Source organism: Mirounga angustirostris, unplaced genomic scaffold, assembly GCF_029215605.1.
Source record: "Mirounga angustirostris isolate CCGP_5_RB_7025 unplaced genomic scaffold, mMirAng1.0.hap1 SCAF_3, whole genome shotgun sequence".
In the NCBI taxonomy this organism is placed as follows: Eukaryota; Metazoa; Chordata; class Mammalia; order Carnivora; family Phocidae; genus Mirounga; species Mirounga angustirostris.
In genome coordinates, this window is record NW_026991711.1 from 65,376,906 (window position 1) to 65,398,369 (window position 21,464).

Here is a 21,464-nt window from a genome sequence, read left to right on the forward strand (position 1 = left end):
GAAAAATGATAGAATCAGAAGATATCTAAATGGAAGTAGTCTGATCTCTGCTGATCAAGTTGAAATAGTGTACTGTGGCCCTTTAATCCTTTGTGTTGTCTTCCTGTAATACACCTTTCAAGACAGTCATATAATTTGGGGTAGGCATAATCAATGAGGTCAGAATATTTTAATCCTGCTTACTCTTTAATCCTCTGTTACTCTTGATCTGTATATTTTAGAATTTTGATTAGTCATTGGATTTATGATGATATTGATCATAAATTCTTTAGAGTCTCTGAAATAAAATATTCTGCACCAAATATGTAAGGTGAAGTGCTTTGATATTTTCTGCACCTTTGCATGAAGCAAGGGACTTAGAGAAACACCTTTGATTAGAATATTGGTGCTTATTGTTTAATATTGCCTGACAATTTTCCTCTTAAATCTATAACATGATTTTCTCTTGTTTCTAGCTCTGAATCTCTAAGAAATGATACTGGGTTTGAATTAAAGGCTCCGTTGCCAGATTTTGAGAAAAGCAAAAAGATTTCTCTTCTTCATTCAAGCAAGGAAAAGCTGAGAAGGTGAATTATGGTATAGTCCATTTTTAGTATTATTCCTTTCATGGAAAAAATTACTTTCATGAATTTCATAATTGTCTGTAGTACTGTTAAAAGTCTCTGTGAAACTAGTAAATCTGGCAACTAAATACACGCCGCTCGCTCATTCATTCCTTTATTCATTCAGCAAATTATCTGTGAGTATCTGATATGTGCTAAAATATGATTACAGCACCAAATAAAAAAGTAAATCCTTGCCTTCAAGATCTTAGTCTAGTGCTCAAACAGACTTCTAAATAGGCTATTACATAGAGAATCATGTTTTCATAACTGTTGTTATAGAGAGGAGCACATAGTAAGCACACTGGGAAAGTTACCTAAGATAGAATGAGGGAGCAGGAAGGCTTTCTTGAGGAAATGATGCTAAATTGAGATTTGAATGCAAAGTGACTATTAATTTGGTTTAAAAGTCAGGGGAGGATGTTTCATGTGGCAGGAATAGCAGGTACAGAGACTGGCAGTATAAGAAAGTTCAGTGAATTTATGAACCTGCGGCTGTGTACTTGGCTATAATGGCACAAGTGGGAAGGGACAGGAGATGAGAAGTAGTAGGTAAGGGCTGTGCACATCCTGTTAAGGAATTTGAATTTGAATCTGAAACTGTTGGGGAGGCCCCGAAGGATTTTTGCAAAGGAGTGACATGATAAGATTTGCACTTAGAGTGAACACTCTAGCAGGATGTTAGAGAGTGAGTTGAATCTGGAAGCCTGTGGAATCTGTCAAAAGAAGTGATGAAGCCTAGCTATGGTTTTAGAAATGGGATAAGGAAGAATAAACCGATTCCAGATATACTAAGTGGGTAGATTCAGTGTAAGTATGGATGCAGGAGGAGTCGAGTGTAACTTGCAAGTAGATGTTGCTTCCACCAACTGGGAAGTCCAGTAGAATGGCAGGCTGGCAGTTTGTTGGGTGTGAACACCTCCAGGTTTACATGAAGCTGTCCAGTCAGGAGTTGGCCCTGAGGTTCTAGAGAAAGATCTAGGCTAGAAATATGGACTGAGAACTCTCAGGATACAGCGTCTACTTAAAGCAGTAGATGTAGGGATAGATATGATGACTTTGCAAAGCATGTAGAGAAGAGATAAATGGAAAAAAGAGAACTTTGGGAAAAATCTATGTAAGGTATGGGCAGCAGTGAAGAAATCAGGGAAAAGAAAGATCAGGAAGCCAAGAGGGATTGGAATTGAAGAGACCAGGGAGAAGAGTTTCCTAAAGGAAGGAGTGTTCAAGAGTATCACATGGCAGAGAGCAAGTAAGGGGAGAACTAATAATTAACTATTTGTATTTGGCAAAACCTAAACATCATTGGGCTTGGCAAAAATAATTTCATTGGCATGGTTAGGGAAGAAGCATCATTGTGGAAAGATGGAAAATGAAAGGTGGGCGCATAAATGAAAGGAAAGAGAAAATTAGGGTGTGTGATCTGTAAAAGGGGATCTAGAGCAAAATGAGAAATTTTGATACGATTGGGCCAGACTTGAATATGTTTATATTTATATTCCAAAAGAAAATAGCTGGAAGAGAGATAGAGGTTTTGAAGATACTCATGTTCTGATTATCTGTATTGTAAAAAATGGTGTATCTGTGGCATAAAAAATGAAACCAAAATTTGTTGGCTTGATACATGGTTTTATGGATTAACAATTTGAGCAGGACTCAGTGGGCAATTCTTTTGCCTACATGACATCAACTGGGGTCACTTTGTAGTATTCATCTAGTGGATGGTCTAGTCAGGACAGTCCAAGACATTATGTCTGGAGCCTTTGCAGGGATGGCTGGAAGGCTAAGCTCAGCTGGGGCTATCAATTGAAGCTTCTCCAGCATGGTAGTCTCGGTTGTCAGGCTCCACTGTTCCAAGAGACATCGAGAGGAAGCTGTTGCTGTCTTAAGGCCTGGGACCAGAAACTGGTTCGGTGCTATTTCTGCCATATGCTTGTGGTCACAGCAGTCACAGAACTATCCTGATCTAAAGGAAGGGTACATAGAACCCAACCTCTCAGTGGGAGGAATGTCAAATAATATTAATCCCCTACAACTGGAGAGGGGGGTTGGTGATGGACTTGGTATCCCTAAGTAGATAGAAGTTTATGGAATCTAGAACCAGGTGGGAGAACACCTCTTCTACTGAAAATGGAGAGAAGGAGCTATAGCTAAGTGTGGATAAAGATGAATCTTTTCATGGGGGCCAGAAAGGAGGAAGAAGTTGAGTAATTTCTGCCAAATGGCCTCCATTATCTGCTGAAGATCAATGGAGAGGTGGGTTTTGGGCTTGGTAAGATGGGCTGGTGGATGGGCTAGTTTGGTCCAAAAGACCTTCACTCACATGTTTGGCTGCTTTGGCTGAATGAAGGCTTAGGTAGTGTCTGCTGGCTAGTGCTAGGCCATAGATTTCACTGATCTGCACTGACTGAGAAAAATACAGTGCAATGAGTATTTTTAAAGCTATATATTATGCAATTTATATTCTAAGATTTTATTTTCCATATTTTATTTGGTGTTAAAATTATATTTCTAAATGGTTGCAATGAAAGGATATTGGGAGATGCTACCTCTCTTATTCTTCATGTTGAGATCTAATGTTGGAAGTCCTTTATTGGTCCTCCAAACTTCCGTGTTGTTTGTATTTTCTTCATTTTAATGGTTGATGAAAACTAAAATCTGAGAACCACTCATCTACCAGACTAAAAAGATGCTTTGGAGGGTGTGTACCCCTGTGGCACTATTTAAAGAACTAGAAATCTTTGTTTCCCAAAAAGAAAAGCTGTAACCAGGGTGCCCCATCTTCCCCTTTAGAGATTTGCTTGAGAGAGATACCAGAAAGTAAAGAATCCATCCCTAATTATTTTTTTGCCTTTTCCTCCTCTTAACCCTTATGATGATGCTTGTGAATCTTAGTCTGTTTCCCTTCCTCTTTCTCCTCCCAATCAGCTGCTTTACACACGCTTTTGTTTTGTCTTGCTCCCTTTGTTTTTTTTCGCAGCATAAGGTAACATGATGTTGACTAATGTTGAGGAGATAATGGTCCCGGCTGATGGATTTGAGTATTTGCATTTGGGAAGTTCTTTTTTTTTTATGTTATGTTAATCACCATACATTACATCATTAGTTTTTGATGTAGTGTTCCATGATTCATTGTTTGCGTATAACACCCAGTGCTCCATGCAGGAAACATGCCCTCTTTAATACCCATCACCAGGCTAACCCATCCCCCCACCCCCCTCCCCTCTAGAACCCTCAGTTTGTTTCTCAGAGTCCATAGTCTCTCATGGTTCATCTCCCCCTCCGATTTCCCCCCCTTCATTCTTCCCCTCCTGCTATCTTCTTCTTCTTCTTCTTCTTTTTTTTTTTTTAACATATAATGTATTATTTCTTTCAGAGGTACAGGTCTGTGATTCAACAGTCTTACACAATTCACAGCGCTCGCCATAGCACATACCCTCCCCAATGTCTATCACCCAGCTACCCCATCCCTCCCACCCCCCACCACTCCAGCAACCCTCAGTTTGTACAAGTCTAACAATTCTGTTTTCTTTATCAGAACAGATTAATAAAAATTGGCTACTTCATTCTGATATTCTTGATGAAATCCCTTTTGTCATATGTGTTTTAAATACATTAAATATGTTTTCATCTTGTTAAGGTATACTTTTCAGACTGACGCCATGCCATTGTTTTGTTTGTGCATCCATGAATCTGAAATGATGGTGGTTTAATCCATTTTGGGGATGTCTACTCACTTGGAAAGACATGAAAGCGAGCTTTGCCATAGTCTCTCACAAATGAAGGCTTTTCCAGGACTGAGCAAGTCTTAGAAATTTAAGGAAAGTATAACAGGGAGTTAGTTCTCAGAGGATCTCAAGTCTGGTCTGGCCAAAAGTCTTCCCTCTGTGAGTTCTTGTTTGCTTGAGACACATTTGTGCAGAGGAGAGACCCAAGGACTTAGTTTGGACCGAGATCTTTGGCCTCAGATCCTTTACAGCCTCTCAGAATCACTCTTAACTGGGGGAGAATGAAACCAGATTGGTTCTTTTCCTGACTTATTTGGATTGGATCATAACCAAGCTGGCTACTGGCTGCTGTGATCGGTAACAAAGACAAAACATGCCCTTTGACTTGTCGTTGTCTATTGCTGTTCCATACACAAAGGAAAAAGAAAAGGACAAGACTACATGGAGTCTCTGGAGCCTGTTATCCTACTTCTTTGAGCCAACAATAACATCCTTCAAAGTTTCACTAAACGTTTCCTCTTTATTCTTCTGTTTTCTTTTGGTTAAAAAAAAAAATCGTGGTATAATTAACACACAAGGAGATACAATGACGTTAACATACAATGAAATCTTCAGTGTATGGTTTTTTTTTTTTTAAAGATTTTATTTATTTATTTGACAGAGAGAGAGATAGCGAGAGCAGTAACACAAGCAGGGGGAATGGGAGAGGGAGAAGCAGGCCTCCTGCGGAGCAAGGAGCCCGAGGGGGGGCTCGATCCCAGGAACCTGGGATCATGACCCAAGCCGAAGGCAGACGCTTAAGGACTGAGCCACCTGGGTGCCCCTAAAACCTGCATTTTTAATTACCTCATGCTCTTTCCTGGTCTGTCCTCTCCCATCCCCTGGAGGCAGCTACTATTCTGATTTCTATCACTATAGATTTGTTTTGCTTGTTCTAGAACTTTTTATATAAATGGAATCATCAATATGTACACTTAGATCTGGCTTCTTTCACCCAGCAAACATTTTAAGATTCATTAACATTGTGTGTTTAGTGGTTTGTTCCTTTTTACGGTTGAGGAATATTCCATTGTGTAAATATACCACACTTTGGTTATTCATTTTCTGGGTTTTATCTATTAAGAATAAAGCTACTATGGGGGAGCCTGGCTGGCTCAGTCAGTAGAGCATGCGACTCTTGATCTCAGGGTCCTGAGCTTATTTAAAAAAAAAAAAAAAAAAAAAAAGAAAGCTACTGTGAACATTCTTTTATATATGTTTTGTGAACTTAGATTTCCATTTCTCTCAGAAATAGAGTTGTGTACCACGGATTGGTGTATGTTTCTGTTTTTTAGGAGACTTCCAAGCGGAAATCTAAAATAGCACCATTTTGCACTCCCACTAGCAATATATGAGAGTACTAGTTGCTCCCTATCCTCACCAACATTTGGTATTGTTAGTCTTTTCCATTTTAGTCACTCTTTTGGTTGTGCAGTGTGATCTAACTGTGATTCTAAATTTGTATTTTCCTGATGATTAATGAGATTGAGCAGCTTTTCATGTGCTTTTGGCCATTTGTGTATCTTTGTTTATAAAGTCTGTTCAAATCTTTTGCCCCTTAAAAAAACCTTTGCTTACTTGTGTTTTTGTTATTGAGTTGTAGGAGCTCTTTATTTTTTTTTAATTAATTTTTTTAAAGATTTTTTTTTTATTTATTCATTTGAGATACAGAGATACAGAGAGAGAGAGTGCATGAACAGGGGAGAGGCAGAGGGAGAAGCAGGCTCCCCACTGAGCCATGAGCGGGATGTGGGGCTCCATCCCAGGACCCTGGGATCATGACCTCAGCTGAAGGCAGACGCTTAACCATCTGAGCCACCCAGGTGCCCCTGTAGGAGCTCTTTAATATTCTGGATTCAAATCCTTTGTCAAATTTATGTCTTGAAATATTTTCTTCTAGCCTGGGGATAACTATTCATTTTTGTGAACTGTTGTATCTTCTGATGAACAGCAGGCACCTTTTAAAAAACTTTGATGAAGTCCAATTTATCAATATTTAAAAATATGTATCATACTTTATCCTGTATTAGCAATCATTGCTTACCACCAAGTTGCAATTACATGTCCCTATGTTGTCTACAAGATGTTTTATAGTTTTAGCTTTTATGATTATTTATCTTAAATTAATTTTTATTCATGGGATGAAGTGTTGACATTTTTTTTTTTCAGATGGAGATTTTAAAAATTTTGTTGAAAAACCTTTCCATTCTTTAGTGAATTGCTTTGGTACTTTCATAAAAATCAATTACCATATAATTATCTGTGTATTTCTAGATTCCCTGTTCCACTGATCTGCTTATCTATCTTCTCCTCCAGTATTACATGTAGTGATTAATGTAGCATTCTCAAAATCAGATGAAGTCCTCCAATTTTGTTCTTCATTTTCAAGTTGCTTTGGATATTAAAGGTCCTTTGAATTTTCATGTAAATTTTAAAATAAGCTTGTCAATTTCTTCCTTTAAAAAATTCTGCTAAGATACTGGTTAGGATTGTGTTGAATCAGTATATCAGTTCGGGGGAAAATTGATGTTGAACAGTAATGATTCTGGCAGTCCATCTCTCCATTTTTTAAAGGCCTTTATTTCATCAGGGTTTTGTAGTTTATTATCAATGGTTTAAGTTTCTACCTAAGAAAATAGAAAAAAGAGCAAAGTTATTTATTTATTTATTTATTTACTTATTTATTTATTTATTAAAGATTTATTTATTTGAGAGAGAGAGACTGAGAGAGAGCAAGCACATGAGAGGGGGGAGGGTCAGAGGGAGAAGCAGACTCCCCGCCGAGCAGGGAGCCCGATGAGGGACTCGATCCAGGGGCTCCAGGATCATGACCTGAGCCGAAGGCAGTTGCTTAACCAACTGAGCCACCCAGGCGCCCCTCAGAGTTATTTATTTATTAATGAATGTTTTGTCAGGTTTATTTCTGAATGTTTTGTCAGATTTTAAAATTTTTTGTTGTAAGCAATTTTTTTATTCACATATCCAAAATTTTCATAACTAGCATCCATAATTAAATTTATTTTGTATGTTGGCCTACTATCCCATGACCTAGCTTTATCTATTCATCACTTCTAGTCATTTTTTTGTGTGTGGATTTCTCACATACACAATTATGTCATCTTTGAATAAAGACATCTTTTTTCCAATCTTTGTGACTTTTATTTCTATTTCTTGCCTTAATACCCTGGCTAGGTTCACCAGTTGTTGTTGTTTTTTATTAGAAGTGATGAAAGTAGCATCCTTGCCTTGTTTACAATCTCACAGGGAAAGTGTTAAGTCGTTTACCATTGCTTATGATGTAGGCTGTTTTTATACGTACCTTTTATCAGCTTAAGAAAGTTTTCTTCTATTCCTACTTCAAGTTTTCATCATGAATGGATGTAAAATTTTGTCAGTGTGTTTTCGGTATTTATTAAGATGATTATAGATGTTCTCTTTTTTCCTGTTAACGTACTGGTTACATTGATTATTTTAAAATGCTATACTCTTTGACGTATTCTCTTACTTATTGCTAATTTGGTTTGCTGGTATTTCATTAACAGTTTTTGTGTCTGTGTTCATGAAGGTTATTGGTCTCTAATTTTCTTATGCCTTTATTGGATTTTGGTATCAGGGAAATGCTGAAAAGATGAAATAGAAAGTCTTCTTTCTTTCCTCTTCTGTTTCCTGAAAGAGTTGTGTAAGATAAATGTGTTTTATAGAATTCAACAGTAAAGTTATCTAGGCTTGGAATTTTCTCTGTGGGAAGTTCTAATTAAAAGTTCAATTTCTTTAATGATTATAGGACTAGATTTTCTGTTTTTCCTCTAAGTTGGTTTAATTTACGTCTTTCAAGGAATTAGTCTGTTTAACCCTAGGTATTAAATTTATTGAATGACTTTTTGTTCATAATACTCTCTTATAATCCTTTTAACGTCTGCGGATCTCTGATGATATTCCTTTCATTTCTGGCATTGAAAATTTGTGTTTTCTTTCTTTTTTTTCTTGATCAGTCTGACAAGGGGTTTATCAGTTTTACTAAATTTTTCAGTGAACCAAATTTTTATTCATTGATTTTCTGTAATATTTGCCCCTTTTATATTTGATTCCACTCTGTCATTTCCTTTTTTTTTCTATACTTTGCTCTTTTTTCTATTTTCTTAGGTAGAAACTTAAACCATTGATTTTAACCTTTTCTTCTTTCTTTTTAAATATTTATTTATTTTAGAGAAAGAGGGGGGAGGGGCAGAGGGAAAAGGGAGAGAGAGAATCCTCAGGCAGACACCCTGCTGAGCACAGAGCCCAAAACAGCGCTCAATCCCAAAACCCTGAGATCATGACTTGAGCCAAAATCAAGAGTCAGTCGCTTAACCGACTGAAAAAAAAAAGAAGTTCACAGAACATATATAAAAGAATGTGTATGGTAAATTTTGTTGTAAGCAATTTTTTTATTCATATATCCAAAATTTTTATAACATCTAGAATTAAATTTATTTAACCGATTAAGCCACCTACGTGCCCATCTTTTCTTCTTTTCTAATAAAAATGTTTAAAACTATAAATTTCCATTTATAAAAGTTTTTTTCTTATCAGTGCTTTAGCAGCATCTCATAAATTTTGACATATTAGATTTTCACTATCCTTTAGTTCAAAATATTTTTCTCATATCCCTTGTAATTTTTTCTTTGACCACTGATTATTTAGAAGTGTGTAACTTAATTTCCAAATGCTTGGAGAGTTTCCAGGTATTGATTTATAATTTAATTACATTATCATCTGAGAATATGTTCTGTCAGGTTTCTATCCTTTGATATTTTCTGAGCTTTGTTTTATGGCCCAAAGTATGGTCACCCTTAATGAATATTCCATGTGCACTTGAAGCAAATGTGTGTTCTGCTGTTTGGGGTTATAGTGTTCTAAATATTAATAAGGTAGAATTAGTTAGTAGTGTTTTTCATATATATTCTGTATCCTTATTGATTTTTTTGAGAGTTAAAATCTTCAGTGATGACTGTAGATTGCTTTATTTTTACTTCATTCCTGTCAGTTTTTGCTTCATGTATTTTGAAATTGTTGTTAGTTGCCTGTCTTCTTTTTTTTTTTTTTTAAGATTTTTTTTTATTTGAGAGCGAGAAAGAGAGGGAGCATAAGTTGGGGGAGGGGCAAAACAGAGAGGAAGAGGGAGAAGATTCCCCACTGAGCATGAAGCCAGATGCAGGGCTCAAATCCCAAGACCCTGAGATCTTGACCTGAGCTAAAGTCAGAAGCTTAACCTACTGAGCCACCCAGGTGCCCCAGTTGCCTGTCTTCTTAATGAATTGACCATTTCTCATTAGGAAATGATAAGCTCTAATTATCTGTGCTAATACTTCATCTTAAAAATCTACTTTGATATTTGTATAGCTTTCTTATGAAAGCGTGTTTTTTTGTAACCTAAATATGTCTTTATATTTAAAGAGCATCTCTTGTAAACAGCATGTAGCTGAATCTTATTTTCCTTTTTAATTTGTCCATTCTGACAATTTCTGCTGTTCATTTGGAATGTTTATTTGATTTACATATAATATAATTACTGTTAAGTTTGATTTTAGGTCCATGATTTTCCTATTTGTTTTCACTAGTTCTATCTGTTTTCACTAGTTCTGTTTTCTTTTCCTTTTGTCCCCTCATTGCCTGACTTCTTTTGGATTAATCAAAGGTGTTTTGCCTTCCTTTTTATCTCCTCTGTTGGCTTTTGAGCTAAAATTATTATTTTTAGTGGTTGCTCTAGGATTATAATATGCATCCTTAACAGAGTCTACCTTGATTTGACATTATGACACTTAATATACAGTAGTATATTTCCACTTACCTTCTATTTTTGTTATTGTTGTCACACATTTTATTTTTACATATGTTATCAGCCCCACATTTTATTATTTTTGCTTTAAATTGCAAACTATTCTTCCAGTTATCTTTTGCTATGTAGCAAATTGCCCTAAAACTTGGTAGCTTAAAATAACAGCCTATTCATCATATCTTACAATTTTATGGATTATCAATTTTAGTAGACCTTGATTCTGTGATTCTTCTCCACATGGTGTTTACTGTGGTTACCGCCATGGTAAATGGCCTGTCTAGAGTGCCCAGCCAGCTTCATCCACACGGATAGTCCCTAGGTGGGGGGTGGTTGAAGCATTGTGCTCAGATCAGTTGCTCTCTTTTCTTGTAGTCCCCCACCTCTCCACATGGTCTCTCCAGCAAGCTAGCCAAAGTCTTCCCTGATGGCTCAGGATTTAATGAGACCAGTGTTGAAGCTATGTCTTCTTAAATGCTAGCCCTAGAACTGTTGTAGTTATTTCTCTGGATATCTTTTGATTAATGCAGGCACAGGCCAGGAAATAGACCCTACACTTTTATTGAAGAAGTGGTAAATAATTTTCAGTCATTTTAACCTGTAACTATTGTTTTTTCTTTTAGCTCAAATTTTAGATTTTTTTTTTAAAGTAAAACAGTATCTTCACTGTTTACAAGGTTATTTCTGAGTTGCAAAAATTCTTTGTGTTTTTTCCATATTACCGTGGTTTTTTTTCCCCCTGTATTCTCCCATTCAGTCTTGGCTGCCACAATCAGACAGGTAGAAAGTATGAGAACACTTTGTTTTTGCATCTGTAGTAGAAACCTCAGCAGCAGACATAACTGCTCCAGATCTGTCAGAGACCTACTTTTGGTTTTTAGGATATTAATAAATTAGAAATAAATTAGCCTTTTATGTATGCTACCATAGTTATTATGTCTGATACCCACCACTTCTTTGTGTAAATCATATTTCCATCAGGTATTATTTCCTAAGAGTAAATAATGAAGTAAGTTACTTTCACATAAAAGATAACTCAGAGATTTTGACACCAGCAGACCTGCAGGGTAAGAGAGCTAAAGGATATTCTTTAGGCTAAATGGAAATGACAACAAATGGAAACTTGGATCTTTAGGAAGGGCTGAATAGAATCAGAAATGATAAATATGTGAATAAATATTAGAAAACAGACATTTTCCCTCTATATTTATATAAAATGCTTCAGACTGTTATAAGTGAAAATTATAGCATTATACTGTGGAGCTGGTAATACAGTTGACTCTTTTTTTTTTTTTTTTTTAAAGATTTTATTTATTTGACAGAGAGAGACACAGCGAGAGAGGGAACACAAGCAGGGGGAGTGGGAGAGGGAGAAGCAGGCTTCCCGGCGGAGCAGGGAGCCCGATGCGGGGCTCGATCCCAGGACCCTGGGATCATGACCTGAGCCGAAGGCAGACGCTTAATGACTGAGCCATGCAGGTGCCCCAATACAGTTGACTCTTAAACAACACAAGGGTTAGGGGCACTGATACCCATGCAGTAAAAAATTTGGGTATAACTTTTGACTCCCCCCAAAAGTTAGTTACTAATAGCCTGCTGGTGACCAGAAGCCTTACCAATAACATAAACAGTTGACTAACACATAGTTTATATTATATGTGTATATCATATATATATATAAAATATACTATATTCTCACAATAAAGTAAGCTAAATAAAAGAAAACATTAATAAAATTAATAAAATCATAAGAAAGGTAAAATACATTTAAGGTACTATACTGTGTTTATTGAAAAAAATCTGTGTATAAATGGACCCATGTAGTTCAAACCCATGCTGTTCAGAGATCAGCTGTATATATAGATGTAGTACATATGACAGCTATAGCATGAAGGATGAGTGGGGCAAAGGTACTTACATGATTGCAGCATTTATGTATTTCATGTGATGTCGTAAAATTTTAACACTAAATAGACTGTGCAAAGTTATACATTGTAATCCCCAGAACAACCCTAGACTAACAAAGAGATATGCAGAAGGCATAGCTTTGAAACCAATAAACAAATTAAAATTGAATTTTAAAAATTATTCAAAAGGAAGACAAGAAAGGAAGAACAGAAGAACAAAAAAGCCAAAGAAACTACAGGAAAAAAAGTCAAAAAAAGTAGACTGTTATCCACCTATATTAAACTTATAGAGCAGATTGTCAGAATGGATAAAAACAAACAAAAAAAAACAAGATCCATCTATCTGTTGTCCACCATAAATATAGACACAGTAAGCTAAATAAATAGAAAAATATATACGGTGAAACATATGTATAAGAAGACCAGACTGTTTAATACCAAATAAAGTAGACTTCAAGACAAGCGGTATCACTTGAAGTAAAGGGCAACTTTTCATAATGATGAAAGAATCGACTTATCAGAATGCTATAACAGTCACAAATAGTATGTGACTAGGTAATTGAAACAATAGTTCACAGAATTAAAGATACAAGTATCAGTAAACATTGTTGGAGATTTTACATCCCTCTCTCAGCAATTTATACAACAGCTAGACACCAAAAATTAGTAAGATATAGAAGATGTGAGCACTTTTAACCACCTTGATCTAGTACATATTTATAGAACATTATATACAGCAACCACAGAAGAATACACATTCTTTTCAAAGGCACATGGTAGATAAGTTAGATAAATTGTATGCTGGGGGACGTAATATGTTTTGTTACATTTAAAAGAGTTGAATTCAGGAGTATGTTCCCTGACAATGAAGTTAAATTAAAAATCAGTAAGAATTAGATATAAAGGAAAACCTCAAATATTTGAAAGCTTAAAAACATACTTCTAAATAATCCATGGGTAAAAGAAAAATATCACAAGAAAAATTAAAAAATATTGCAAGCTGAATGATGGTGAGAAAAGCATATTACAAAATGTGGGAGATGCAGCTAAAACAAAGCTTGTGGAAAACACTATGGCTTTAAATGCTTATATGAGAAAAGGCAAAAGGTCTAAAAATCAATGACCTAAGAGTCCATTTTAAGGAGCTAGAAAAAGTAAAGTAAATTAAATCCAAAATAAATAGAAAGTGGGGAAAGCAGGCAGGCGAGGAGAGACACTGAAAGCATTTTACCAATATCTTGAATAAAAGAGGAATTATCACTATATATCCTATAAATATTTAAATATAAAAAGGATATATTTTGAAGAATTTTATGCCAGTAAGCTCAGCAATTTAGACAAAATGGACACATTTTTTTTGAAAAATACAATTTACCAACACTGATATCAGATGAAGCAGAAAATCTGAATAGTCCTATATAGTAAAGAAATTGAACTTGTTATTAAAAAGCTTACCAAAGAGAAAACATTAAGATCAGATGGCTTTACTGATGGATTCTGTCAAATATTTAAAGAATACTAACCTTAAATTCTTACAGAAAATGGAAGAGGAAGGAATACTTCCTAACCCATTTCATGAAGCCAGCATAACCCTAAACCTAATAAAGACATTATTAAAAAATAGAAAATTACAGACCAATATATCCTTCATGAACAGGGACATAAAAATGTCTAACATTATTTTAGCAAATCAAATCAAGTAATATATGAAGATGTAACTACATCATGACCATACAGGTTATATCCTAGAAAAGCAAAGCTGGTGTAACATTCAAAACATCAATGTAATTCACATTAAACAGAATAAAGGAGAAAAACCATATGATTAACAGATTCTGAAAAATTATTTGATGACATTCAATACCCTTTCAAAATTAAAAAAAACTTCCAGCAAATCAGACATGGAAGAGAAGCTCCTCAATGTGTTAAAGGGCATCTAAGAAAACCTGTAGCTAGTATTGTACTTAATGATGAAAATTTGACCATGTTCTTTAGAAAGATCTGGAAAAAGTAAGAGTGTCCATTCCTACCACTTCTATTCATTATTGACTAAACTGTCCTAGCCATTGCAATTAGGTAAGAAAAAGAAATAACCTACAGATTAGAAAGGAAGAAACAAAACTTTCTTATTTATAGATGGCATGATTGTGTATAAAGTCCTAAGACACCTACAAAACAACCTCTAGAACCAAAAGATTAATATAGCAAGGTTGCAGGATATAAGATCAATGTACAAAAATTAATTGTATTTTTATATATAAGCAGCAATTAGAAAATGAAAATTAGGGGTGCCTCAGTTGGTTAAGTGTCTGACTCTTGGCTTTGACTCAGGTTGTGATCTCCAGGTCATGAGATCAAGCCCTGCATTGGGCTCCCCATTCAGCAGGAAGTCTGCTTGAGATTCTTTCCCCCTCCCTCCCCCTCTGTTCTTCTCCCCACTTGCATTCTCTCTCTTTTTCTCTCAAATAAATAAATAAAATATTTTTTAAAAAGAAAATTAAAAATAATTACATTTATAACAGAGTAAAAAAGCCTTATAATACTTAGGAAAAAACATGCAAATTACACATAGGATTGGGCACCTGGGTGGCTCAGTCGGTTAAGTGTCTGTCTTCTGCTCAGGTCATGATCCCAGTGTCCTGGGATCGAGTCCCATATCGGGCTCCCTGCTCAGCGTGGAGTCTGCTTCTCCCTCTCCCTCTGCCCCTACCCCTGCTCATGCTCTCTCTCTCTGTCTCTCTCCAATGAATATATTTTTAAAAAAGACACATAGGATCTATACATTGATCACTCAAAATATTGCTGTGAGAAACTAAGGAAAACCTAAATCATGCATTATACCATAACTACAAATCAAAAGAATCATTATTTAATTTATTTATTTATCTGACAGAGAGAGACCGTGAGAGAGGGAACACAAGCAGGGGGAGTGGGAGAGGGAGAAGCAGGCTTCCCGCGGAGCAGGGAGCCCGATGTGGGGCTCGATCCCAGGATCCCAGAATCAAGACCCCAGCAGAAGGCAGATGCCTAACAACTGAGCCACCCAGGCACCCCAAGAATCGTTATTGTTAAGATGTTAGTTCTCACCAAATTGAAACATAACTTTATTTGAATATAAACCATAATTCCAGTAGGGAGTTTTTTGGTAAAAATTGATAATCTGATTAAAAAATGAAAAAGACGGGCACCTGGGTGGCTCAGTTGGTTAAGCGACTGCCTTCGGCTCAGGTCATGATCCTGGAGTCCCTGGATTGAGTCCCGCATCGGGCTCCCTGCTCGGCAGGGAGTCTGCCTCTCTCTCTGACCCTCCCCCCTCTCATGCTCTCTATCTCATTCTCTCTCTCAAATAAATAAATAAAATCTTTAAAAAAAAAAAAGAAAAGAAGAAGACCTAGAATATAAAAGGAGTTAGAATAAAGTAATCTTGAAAAAGTACAACAAAAATGGAGGGAACTATTTGACTTCAAGACTTAAAATACAGCTACAGTAATCAGTATGTTACTATCATAATGACCAATAGATCAAAGGATTCACACATTTGTGTTCATTTGATTTTCAGTAAATCACCAGAGCAAACTTATTGGGAAATAAAAGTCTTTTCTATAAATGGTGTTGGAATATCTGGATATCCAAATGGAAAAACAATGAACCTTGACCTGTTACTCATACCATATAAAAGTTAATTCAAGATGGAGCATAGACCGATCTATAATATAAAGCTAAAACTATAAAGCTTCTAAAATAGCACTGTTTAATAGAACTTTCTGCAATGTTCGAAATGCCCTATATCTGCATCCATTGTCCAATAAGGTAGCTGCTAGTCATATGTAGTTGTTGAGTATTTGAAATATGTCTATTGTAATGGGAAGTTAATTTTAAATTTTATTTAATTTTAACTAGTTTATATTTATATAGACTAATGGCTATATATGTCTATATAGACCAGTCTAATGGACTGTATTGGACAGAACAGTTCTAGAAAAAAGTGTAGGAAAATGTCTTCACAAGCTGAGGGTAGGCAGCCGTTCCTTAGACACAGAAATCAATAACCATAAAAGAAGAGTAAATGAATTAGACTCATCAAAATTTAAAACTTTTGCTATCAAAACACACCACTAAGAAAATAAATAGGCAGGGCGCCTGGGTGGCTCAGTTGGTTAAGCGACTGCCTTCGGCTCAGGTCATGATCCTGGAGTCCTGGGATCGAGTCCTGCATCGGGCTCCCTGCTTGGCAGGGAGTCTGCTTCTCCCTCTCCCACTCCCCATTTGTGTTCCCTCTCTCGCTGTGTCTTTCTCTGTCAAAAGTGAGAGAGGGAACACAAACGGGGAGTGGGAGAGGGAGAATAAAGATAAATAAAATCTTTAAAAAAAAAAAAAAGAAAAGAAATAGGCAAACCATATACTGGGAGAAAATATTTGCTAAATAAGTATGCTGACAAAATTCTGGTATTACAGATAATACAGAACTCCTAAAGCTCAATACCAAAAAGACCTACAATCCAGTTAAAATGGAGATAAAATACTTGAACAGACACTTCACAAAGGAAGATATGCAAGTGCCCAATAAGTACCAAAAAAAGTGCTCAACATAATTTTTTGTCATGGAAATGCAAATTAAAGCACAAGGTACCATGTATTCCTCAGAAAGGCCAAAATGCTAAAATTAGAACTACTGACAATATTAAATGTTGTCAAGGATTTGGAACAACAGGAACCCTCATACACTGATGGTGGGAATGTATAATGGTACTATTTTGGGAAAAGTTCTACCAGTTTCTTATAAATTTATAAAATTAACCCATTAGTTCTATTCCTAGATATGTTCCCAGAGAAATAAAAACATGCATTCACAAAAAGATGTGCGGAATGATTTAGCAGTTTTATCCATAATGACCAAAAACTGGAAACAGCCGAAGTGTTCATCAGTAAGAGAATGGATAAATAAGCTGTGGCATATTTATACTATAGAATACTGTTACTCAATAAAAGGAAACAAACTACTGATAATAAACAGCCACATGGGCAAATTTCAAAAATATCATGCTTAGTGAAAGAAATCTTACATAAAATGGCACATGCTGTAAGTTTTGATTTAGAAGGTCAAAGACAAGCAAAACAAATGTGGGATGGAAAAATATCAGAAATGTTTTTGACCCTTTTCAAAGATTGGGAAGAACATAAAGAACTTTCTGGAGTTGTAATAATGTTAATTAGGGTTTTTGTTACATAGTTTTGTGCCTTTGTCAAAACTCATAGAATGGTACCCTTAAGATTTGTGTATTTTATGTAACTTTTATTTGAAAATAAATTAATTCTAGCTAATGATATGTTTAAGAGTTTAGTGCCTTAAGTTTACAACTTACTTTGAAATGCTTCAGTATAATACAATGGATTGATGTATGGCCAGTGGGATGATTCATATATGACAAAGCAAGGACAGTGAATGTTCATTGTAGATTCTAGGTAGGTGCGGTATATACATTTTCTCTGCACAAATCTTACTTCTTTCAACTTTTAAGAATTAAGATCCTAAATTTTTTCATTCTTTTTGTGTGTTTGAACATTTTCCTAATGAATGTTGGAAAAAAAAATAATATGATTTTTTAGTATAAAAGCACAAATATTTGGGAAATATAAAAAAATAAAAGGAAGAAATAATATTTTCCATAACCCAACCATCCAGAAATAACTATTACTTGATGGTTTCACTTTCTTTTTCTATGCTTTATTTTTACTTTGATGTCTATGATCATATTTTATATACTGCCTTGTATTTTATACTTGTATCCTATAAAATATCCTGTTTTTCCCCTAATAAGATTTATAGCTTTTCATTTCCACTGCCAGAGGATTTTCTACTGAGTTAGTATACTATAGCTTACTTAAGTATCCATCTGTTTTGTGTGTTTAGGTTGTTTTTTATATCTTGCTGATATACTGCTATAATGGATATCATTTTGCAAAAAGTTTGTTCTGTGTTTTAGGTCCTTGTAAGTGCAAGTACCATGTCAAAGTGTATGAAAAGTTTCAAAGCCCTTCATACACATCGTCAAATTGTTGACATTTTTTCTAGAATAGTCCCTGAGACACCTCTATAGAACCCTCAGAGCTGCTCACAGTCCAATTAAAACACCGCTGACCTAGAATATTTGAATTATTCACAGGCTATATATCAAATTGAATTTTAAGATTTATTTTTTTTGGAGAGAGAGAGAGTGCACGGATGTGCATACAAATGGGAGAAGTAGGAGGGAGAGAGAGAGAACGCCTAGTAGACTCCCTGCGGAGCATGGAGCCTGTTGCAGAGTCAGTCCCACAACCCTGAGACCATGACCCCAGTTGAAATCAAAGAGTTGGATGCTTAACTGACTGAGCTACCCACGTGCCCCAAATTGGATTTTTTAATGGATTTTTTTTTTTTTTTTTTTTTTGGCCATTTTGAGGTTCAGAAAGGTTTGGTGACTTGCCAAGGATTCCTGCTGGTAATTGACAGAGCCACCATTTGACCTTATATATGCCAAGGTGCTATTCAGCCCCAAACAGGTGTTTAATAATGTTGGTTAAATGAACACATGCATAAATGAAGGTACCAGAGGCGTAGATCAAAGGCTTAGATTTATATTTCCAATGCAGTTCCCTTCAGAATTACGAAAGACTTAGGTTATCAGGCTGATACTAGCCTGAATGATGTTCTCATTTGCATATTGGTTATTTGTTCCATTCATACCTACCCCATGAGAAGAAAGCAGCTTTCTGATTTTTCTTTGGCTCAGAACACAGAATTACATGTAAAGCACATTACGCTAATTGATCTGATTTTGGAAATGTGGTCCAGGTCATAGTGACATGAGTATTTCCTGACTGTCTTAGTCCGCTAGGCTTCTCGTGTGAATCGCAGAAGCACGTGTGTGTAGCATGCCATTCCCTTCTCTGAGGGAGGTTCCCTAGGCAGGGTCATTCTGCACACGCAGGGGGCCTGGGGCTAGTGACCTGGGGCTGCCCTCAGCACAGACATTGTACTTGACAGCAGTGTGAGCTGACGCCCCAGGAAGCTGTGGTTCCAGGGGCTGCGGAGGCTGCTGGCTTAGGGGGACACGGCCTTTCTGTGAAACAGAGACTAGATGGGGAGGGAGGCAGTTCCTCTGCAAACAAACCCAGGAGGAAGGATTGTTTGTCCTTGTGTACAAGGAAGAAAGTGAGACTAATTATTCCTGATTTATTACAATTCTCTGCTCAGAGAACGAATCAAGTATTGCTGTGAGCAACTGCGTACTCTGTTGCCATATATAAAGGGAAGAAAGAATGACTCGGCTTCGATTCTCGAGGCAACAGTTGATTATGTGAAGTACATCCGGGAGAAAATCCCTCCAGCCATTATGGGCCAGGTATTTGACTTCAAGCCCTTGAATTTTATCCTCATACATAGTGCTTTAAAGCCACAGTTTTATTTTTTATAATTGAAAATGTATGTGTGTTTGTGTATATGAAAAAATATCTATTTCTAAATAGATCTCTCTCTCTCCCTCTCTCTCTCTGTCTCTCAGATTACAGAAGTACTTCAGAGCAATAGGAGGTTTTGTAAGAAACAGCAGATGTCCATCCAGCTATCCCTTCCAGCCACAATCATGGCACAAAGGTATGATGAGGGCTCTTGTGAATTGGAAGCTGGCTTGTTAGTTTCCTCTGATGCTAACACTAGAAGTATTGTAGACAGGCACTGAACCCACCCATTGTGAAAACTCAAGTATTTATTAAGAATCAGTGAACTTAGGGCCACCTGGGTGGCACAGTCGGTTAAGCATCCAACTCTTGATTTCGGCTCAGGTCATGATCTCAGGGTTGTGAGATCAAGCCCATTGTGGGGCTCCATGCAGGGCATGGACCCTGCTTAAGATAGTCTCTCTCCCTCTGCTCTTCCTCTGCCCCCCACCGCCCCCCACGTGCCCGCACTCTGTCTCCCCGCCAAAAAATCAGTGAACTTTTCCCATTGCCAATGTGTGTCATTTAGTCACAGTGATAAAATATGTAATATTCTCAGGCCCATGTCCTTTCATCATTTGATTCACTCTTATTTCTTCTCTTGTTAATTCTGGAGATCTTAAAATAAGGCTTTATCGGTAGTGATGGTCGTGACTGGCAGACGGATAGAGGCAGGATGCATTCTAGCATTCCTCTGTCACAGGAGGTCATGGGCCCTGGAGCAGTCCAGCCCTATTTCAGTTGGGAGTTTTTAAAGAATTTGCTAGTATAAAATGTGACATGCCAAATGAATGCTTTCTTATTTAAATTTATTAGAATATATAAACAAAGAAAAACTATAAAGCAAATCATTCCTCTACATTCTAAACTATCATCATGAATCCTGTTCAACCATTTGTTCTTAGGCCTAAATTACCCATAGTGTAGGCTCCATCTGTGTTATTTAGAACTTGAATGATAGAACGGTTGAACTCAGCAGTGTTCATGTAGTCTTCCTTGAGAATTGTGTAAGGTGTTGTTGTTTTTGTTTTTTTTTTCCTGCCCTTTTAAGGGAAAATGGTGTGTTGACAAGCACTTACTCACCTGTGAGAGGGATCAGATTCCTGGCTAATAAGTGCTTGAATGTGTACTCTGTTCCTGCCTCAGGGGGCTCCTTGGATGAAGCCGTGACAGGTGAGCTGCACCTGATACCCTGTGTGGTTGTGGTAGGCTTGGCTTGCGTGGTGTCCTGGACACCCTTGCACTCCCATGCATTCATTGCTGTAGCCAGGGAAAAGAGTGTAGCTAGAGTACTTTTGGTATTACCTGCTCGAAGTACAAAAGATGGCCACAGATGTTCATATGGTGTTTTCTCAGAAATTGGGCTTAAAATTGACATCGTTTCCAGAAAGCTCATTTTCTTTTTATTGAGGAATAACTGACATATAACATTATATTAGCTTCAGGTGTACAACATGATTTGTTATGTGTACACATTGTGAAATGATCACCACAATAAGTCTGCTTCATATCTGTCAACAAGATTAAAATATTTTTTCTTGTGATGAGAACTTTTAAGATCTAGTCTCTTACCAACTTTCAAATATGCAGTATAGTATTATTAATTATAATCACCATGCTGTATGTCACCGTGACTTTTCTATTTTGTAACTGGAAGTTTTACACCTTTTCACCCATTTCATCCCCCCACTAATCCCCACCCCTGGAAACCACTAATCTGTTCTCTGTACCTATGAGCTCGATTTTTATATGTTTGTTTGTTTTTTGAGATTCTGTATATAAATGAGATCATACAGTATTTGTCTTTCTTTGACTTATTTCACAAAGCATAATGCCCTCAAAGTCCATCTATATTGTCATAAATGGAAAGATTTCATTCTTTTTTTATGGCTGA

General features: G+C 36.4%; 1 protein-coding gene across 1 annotated transcript in view; it reads left to right on the forward strand.

The window, feature by feature from the left end:
• The window catches only part of SOHLH2 (spermatogenesis and oogenesis specific basic helix-loop-helix 2), a 51,346-nt gene that overhangs the window by 23,354 nt on the left and 6,528 nt on the right, over positions 1-21,464 (forward strand). The window contains exons 6-9 of the mRNA XM_064586199.1: positions 456-566; positions 19,329-19,476; positions 19,636-19,727; positions 20,622-20,743. Of these exons, the coding sequence (XP_064442269.1) occupies positions 456-566; positions 19,329-19,476; positions 19,636-19,727; positions 20,622-20,743 (473 nt within the window). The remainder of the gene's footprint in view (positions 1-455; positions 567-19,328; positions 19,477-19,635; positions 19,728-20,621; positions 20,744-21,464) is intronic.